Genomic DNA, 7,142 nt, shown 5'->3' with positions numbered 1-7,142 from the left:
TCTGTTCCTCTCTTTTAGATCTACGCATTATAATCCCTTGTATGACAAGCGAACAATGCATTTTGACACATATTTCTGATTTTCTTTCTCCCTAATATTGTAGCATATAAGTAAATATATAAGGAAGGTTTAAAGGGAGGCATGGGACATAGCGGTGCGGAGGGGGGATAGACAAAACGGCATGGGACGTAGTGGTATTGATCATGTGGCCGCAGTGCTTGGCCCCCTAGCCTGTGGTAGCCGCAGCGCCCGGCCCCTTAGCCCATTCTAGCCGCAGCGCTCAGCCCAGAAATTGTCTTAACCTAAACCTAACCCTCAATAATAGGAGTTTTGTCTATCCCCCCCTCCGCACCGCTACGTCCCATTTTAGACAGATCAAATGTTTTAAAGATCCATAATTACTGAGTTTGTGCGTAAGTTTGACGTTCAAAATCATCAATTTGGAAAAGTACAATATGAGAATCGTTTTTTGTAATTATTCAATAATGTAACAAATATTCTACAGTAAACTAAAAGGTCGTTTAGAAACAAGTTGAGAAAATAAAATTAACTCTTATCATCCAAAATAAGTAATTAAATTCAGTTAATAATTTCTGTAATCTCTCATTATTCACAAAGATTTTCTGGAATTTATATTGATATTTTGAAGAATTTGTAGAAATCTGCCAACAAATTCATTAAAAATAAGAAATTCAATCTAATGATGAAAACAAAATAATTTTAGAATATTTATTGACACAATTTTTTTTAAAGAGATATGTTCTTAAACATCTAGTTAGTTTAAAATAGTATTTTTACTATATTTTTTGTCGTTGTTATTTAATAATTTAAAAAAGATGATTCTTAGAATGTACTCACCCAAATTGTTGATTTTGAAAGTCATTTTTGCGCTCAAACTCAGTAATTATAGATCTTTAAAAGGTTTTATATGACTCAACTAAATCCTAAAAAATTTCTATACAATTCTGCAATCTCAGTTCAACCACCATACATTGCCGGTCACTCCCTTTAAAGAAGAAGCAGAAAATGGTGGATATGAAGCATACACACATTTGGATATTAAAGACATAAAATGAAAATCTAAATAAATAAATGATAAACATCAAATCAAATCAAATTAAATCATTAATTTCTGCAGAAAAAAAAACAATATTTACGAATTAATTTTTAAAAATCACAATATGTAAAACATTATTTTCCGCAGCAGGCGGACTCAATAGCCTGGGACTGTTTTAGCTGAGCCCCCCTGTTAACCAAATTCTTTAATTGAATTAAAGCAATTAAAAAAAAACACATACACAAAAAGAACTAATAAGAAAATCAGTGCAGCATTAATCGAAGGTTTGGCATAGAGACAGATAGGGATTCATAACGTAAACAGATTGCAACTAATATATTTGATTTCAAGAAAGATCTTGGGCTCAAAGTAAACGGCAACTCCGACAAAGAAATTAAGGAGGGGGGAAGGGGGATGAGTGCATAATCCACCACTGGGGCCCAATCCCATTCACTGGGAGAGTATCGGAGAGTATCTGCCTTCTCGGTGTATCATACATCCCTCAACCCCAATCCCCTCAAAACATCTTTTAAATAATCATCACAAAAAATTGGATCAAGATCCACATTTACCCCCATATAAAACATGTTAGTTACTAAAGTTGATGAGATACCATGTAGAAAAAATATGACTATTAGACAATAGGCATTTAAATTAAAGTTTTAGAATATAATTCATTTATACATTTTGATGGATTATAATAAATAAAGTCATGATAAAAGTATCCAAAAAGATTTAAACCACTTTTAGAAAGAATATTGTAAATATAATATTGGTACTTTTGTTTCAACAGCTCTGCCCCTACACTAAAAAATAAAATTTAAAAAGCTTGAAAAAATATATTAAAAATTTTAAAAACATTTCTATTGAAGGGTCAATGTCTCATATTCTGGAACACCTAATACCCCTCCCTCTAAATGATCAGTCCAAGATCAAGAAGAGACTTATTCATGTTTTCCATTAGCTCTTTCTTCCAGGTCCATATTGTAATATCCTTCACAGTTGGGATGGAATTGGAACAGAATTTTTCATACTCTTTAGAGCAGGAACTTCTATAGAATAAATGAGGTTTGAAATCTTAAGGAAATAATATAAAAACAATATTAACTGTTATGCGACGTAATCTTCACCTTCTGAATTTCCTCACCCCTGAGCTCTTCATGCAGAAGAAGTGAAACCCTTGAGGTTAAGGGGGGGGGGAAAGAGCCTGTTGTGCAGCTCAAAATCCTGTTTGATCTGTAAACTTAACCTTAAATTTATACTGCAGTGTTTGCCATTTCTCCTCAGTTACTTATACTTGATATTTTGAAACAGAGGGATATTGTTGTGATCTGTTTATGGCACATTAAGGTACTAATTAGGCTTGCTATATTGTTTTACTTGATAAATGAGCTATTATATCCTTGGATTGTTTGAACTAAACTGAGTTTTACTATGTTGAAGATTTTTGCAGCTTTTTGTTATCATGAGCTTTAAATAATTTTATCCTTGTAATAAATTTTGTTATAAGTAAAAACTAATCCAGGCAATCTCTTTACAGATTGAACCCGTTTCTTGCTAGTGCTAACCAGAGCACTGTTATTATCAAGGAAAGATTCTAAAAGAAGTAGAGTTGTATCCAAGAAATCTTAGACTTAGTGTTGGTTCCACACAAACCTCATAACAGATTATTACATGGTTGATTCACTAGGATATTTTAGGTGGCTAGATTTGGTCCCAAAACATTCAATCATAATCCTTTAAAGGCGTTGATTACTTTATACAATAACCTGGTAAACTGATACACTGACAATGCCTTTGGGGCGTGATGGGGGGGGGGGGAAGACGTTCAGCCACGGAAAGTGATGAGCAGTACCTTGAACCCTAATAAAACCCTTCAATTAGTTGAGATACTGAGATATTTGAGAATTAAAGATGATGTTGAGGAGTGGGGGGCAATTGATTTCAATTCTTTACAACCCTTGGAGTTTATTGAGAATAATTATGGCAGGCTTTGTAGGGAAATTGATCAATGCATTTCATGGTTACTCCTAGCCAGGGGGGATCCTTCAATCATTGGGTATTTGATTAGTATCAAGAATAGATTGAAGAGCATCCGGAGGAGAGCTCTCGCTGTGATCCATGATGACCAGGATAGAGATGTTCCACAGATTGGCCAGATCAATTTTCTTCAATGTGATACTATCTAAACAAGTTCCTTTGAGCATAGAAGTGTGAATCAAGAGGATGTATTTACTGGGGAACATGGAGAATATGATAAGTCAGAGTTTGAGAATCCCTGCTGAGAATTAATTTGGAGGAAGGACACTTTTTACTCATCCTGAGTTCAAATACTTCCTGAAGACAATAGTGGCAGCACTGTAGTGGCATCAGGTATGGGACACCCTGTTAACATGTCAAATACAGGGCGTCCTATGTATGCTAGACAGTCTTCTGATATTGAGAATTTTAAGGATGGGAATAGCGGGCAAGCCATAGATGATACAGTTGATTCCAGAAATAGAGAGCTGAATTTGTTTTCAGTGGCATCAGGAGAAGGACACCTTGTTTATAACTCAAATACAGGTCATCCAACCTATGCTAGGCACATAACCAGCCCAGATCTACTCAGGGCTGATGCCACTTCCTGGGGGGGCGGGGGTATGCAGCTAATTGAATGAGCTAAACAGGACAGCCAGGAAACAAGAAGACTGGAAAAATGAGTATCTGCATTCTGCATTAAATACATGTATCAATTAATTTGTTTCATAAAAAAATTATAAATAAATAATAAAGTTAAAAAACTCAGGGCTGATGCCGAGATAGTGGCTGATGCTAAGATACTAGATGATGCTACAATGATAACTGATACTGAGATAATGGTTGATGCCAAGGGGATGACTGATACCGAGCTAGTTCCTGATGATAAGATACTAGCTGATGCTAAGATGATAACTGATACTGAGATAATGGTTGATGCCAAGGTGATGGCTGATGCCGAGATAGAGGTTGATGCTAAGACACTGACTGATGCTAAGATGATGGCTGATGCTGAGTTATTAGTTGAAGTCGAGGTGATGGCCGATGCTGAGGTGATGGCTAATGCCAAGATAGAGACTGATGCTAGGATGATGGTTGATGTTGAGATAATGACTGATGCTGAGATGATAACTGATTTTCAGTCAATGACTGATGCCAAGAAAGTGATAGATGTTGAGATAATGGCTGATACTGAGATGATAGCTGATGTTCAGATAATGGCTGATGTAGATATAGTGGTTAATGTTGAGTTAATGACTGATGTTGATATGATGGCTGATATTCAGATAACGGCCATAACTGAGTTGATGTCTGGTCCTAAAGTGATGGCTGATCCTAAAGTGATGGGTGATCCTTAGCTGATGGGTGATCCTAAGAATAATGGAGATCCTAAGAATGATGGAGATCCTAAGAAGAATGGAGATCCTAAGAATAATGGAGATCATGAAAATTATGGAGACCCTAAGAATAATGGAGATCCTGAGCTGGGTTGTAATACTGAGAGGAGTTGTGACCCTGAGATAAGTTGCGATACTGAGATGATGGGTGATCCATGTTAATTGGGGGATCCCGATTTGCTTTCAAAACTTATTATAGATGAGATCATGGTGGGGTGTTTTCCAGAGTTGCTTACAGGGAAGTTCTCAACTGCTGTGGTTGAACCTGGGACAGAGAACAGAGATTCTGCTGAGTCTGTTAGTACTGAGGAAATGACAATTCCTCTCTCAGATTTGGCACTTCACGCAGGCAATGGTGTAGCTAGAGAACTACTAGTTGATCCTGTGTGTCATGGATGGAGGAGAGCTCTGAGAATGGTAGGATATTTACAATCCTGGGTCAGTATTTTGTATGAAGATGGGAGATTATAATCCCTGTGCCTAAAGTTTGGTTCACTGGATCCTAAGAAGAATTATGATCCTAAGAATATTGGTGAAAATAATGGCGACCCTGTGATGAGTATTGCTGAGTTGGTGAGATCTCCTAGTCTGAATAATGGTCTGAAGAATAATGATGATGATGAGACAATAAATCCTGAGTTGGTGGGCAATTCCTGGTTTTATGAGTTCGCTGGGTCGGATGAAATCTTCCAGTTTGATGAGATCTCCTGGTTTGATTAGATCTCCTGGTTTGATTAGATCTCCTGGTTTGATGTGATATCCTGGTCTGATGAGATCTCCTACTTTCAGGAGATCTCCTGTTCTGATGAGATCTCCTGGTTTGACGAGGTTAGTACCCCTTATAAGCTTAGATTTGAGAATAATAAGAACCATGAGATGAGTGATCCGGAGTTGGTGAGCAGATTTCCTGGTTTGAAGAAATTTCCTAGTCTGAGGAGAGATTCCTTGGTCTGATGACATGTCTTTGTCTGAGGAGATTTCCTGGTTTGAGGAAATTTCCTGATCTAAAGAGATTTCTTGGTCTGAGCAGATTATCTGATTTGGGGAAATGTCCTAGTATGAGGAGAGTCCCTGGTTTGAAGAAAATTCCTGGTCTGAAGAGATTTCCTGGTCTGAAAAGATTTCCTGGTCTGAGGAGATTTCCTGGTATAATCGGATTTCCTAGTCTGAAGAGTTACCCTGTGTTGTACTCCTACCTGGAGAAGCTTGGAGTGCATACCTCTATATTGATATTCTTTATGATGACCGGTTTCAACTTCTTTCTCTCTATATTTTGTTTCTTCTTTGATTCTTTATTTAGATGGTGTTGATAGATTTTCTTACAGTTTAGCAACAGATGAAAGGGGGAGAAGAGAGTGTGGTTTAACTGAAATTGACTGAAGTATTATAGCAACAATATAACATTGACTAGAACAATTTTTAAAATCATTTCATTTAAATACTTACACAAGTGTCATAACATCTATGAAGAAAAGAAAGCAAAGTATGTCTACATCAGCATCCATAGTTGGTTTAGGCCTTACAGAAGCTATACTCAGGATCCAGGCATAAACATTCAAATAGCTTTATAATGCCTTTGTGCAACAATTGGAAATGTACATATTCTATATAGTAAAAAATGGGATGAGTGTATGCATAAGAAGATTTCTGTTCAACCTGTTGAGTATGGAGAGATGTTTGAGGAGTGCAGGAGTTCTATTCATTAATCTCTGGAACCAGGGTTGTATTGGAAAATGGGTGTGTGGATCTGACTTCTCTAGCTGTCATGGTAAGGATTATAGGAAAAAGATCAAGCTGTCTAACCAGGAGAAACCTGTTGTTTTTCTGGTGGCTGCTCCTTGTCCTGATGAACATCTCCCTGGTCCTAGTTATGTGGTTTACAGGAAGTACGAGAGATCCTGGAGTAAGACTGCAGGACGTGATAGACCTATGATATGATATAGGGTCCTGAGGCTATTCCCTTCCCAGAGGAGCTGGATTTCAGGTTTGAGCTTTCCTGGTGATGGTAAGCCTGTTTAGAGATTACAACCCTGTTGAGGGTTCAGCTCTAATAGCGATTTTAAGCCTGATAATTGTTTATGGAGAACTCTTGAAAAGTCTCCTGATAAAAGTGATTTTCTCTGGTAAACTTTGAACAATTATTCTCATAATCTTGAACCCTTGTTTTTTTATTTAAGAGACAGAAACTTTTGAGCTGCTCTGATGTGATATTTTAGCTCATGTGATCTAATCTTGGAGTTCTACAAGAAGATGAAGTTGACTTGTGCCACTGGGTTGGAGGAGTGTTACGCGATAAAATCGTCACATTATGAATTTCCTAATCCTGAACTCTCTATGCAAAAGGTTGGAAACCCCTGAGGTTGAGGGGGGATGAGTCTGTTGTGCAGTATGGAAACCAGTTTTGATTTGTAAACTTTACCTAAAATTTATACTGTGTTTGCCATTTCTCGTCAGATATACTTGATATTTTGATACAGAGAGATTTTGTTGTGATCTGTTTATGGTACATTAAGGTACTAATTAGGCTTACTATATTCTTTTACTTGATAAATGAGCTCTTGTATTCTTGGATTGTTAAAATTAAACTGAGTTTTAGTGTTTTGAAAATTCTAGCAGTCTTTTGTCATCATGAGTCTTAACTAATTGTAACAAATTTTGTAATTTACTCC

At 36.8% G+C, this 7,142-nt stretch overlaps 1 protein-coding gene across 2 annotated transcripts in view; it reads right to left on the bottom strand.

Annotated features, from left to right (window-relative positions):
- Positions 1-1,881: 1,881 nt before the first annotated feature.
- The window catches only part of LOC111709337 (uncharacterized), a 67,081-nt gene continuing 61,820 nt past the window's right edge, over positions 1,882-7,142 (bottom strand). For both annotated transcript variants that reach the window (XM_023482978.1, XM_023482979.1), the window contains one exon: positions 1,882-2,109. In XM_023482978.1, coding sequence (XP_023338746.1) covers positions 1,971-2,109 — 139 coding nt within the window. In that variant the 3' untranslated portion in view covers positions 1,882-1,970. The remainder of the gene's footprint in view (positions 2,110-7,142) is intronic.

This window comes from Eurytemora carolleeae, unplaced genomic scaffold (assembly GCF_000591075.1).
Source record: "Eurytemora carolleeae unplaced genomic scaffold, Eaff_2.0 scaffold958, whole genome shotgun sequence".
NCBI classification, from domain to species: domain Eukaryota; kingdom Metazoa; phylum Arthropoda; class Copepoda; order Calanoida; family Temoridae; genus Eurytemora; species Eurytemora carolleeae.
Note: the sequence above shows the minus strand (reverse complement) of the source record. Positions and strands in the feature narration are given on the sequence as shown.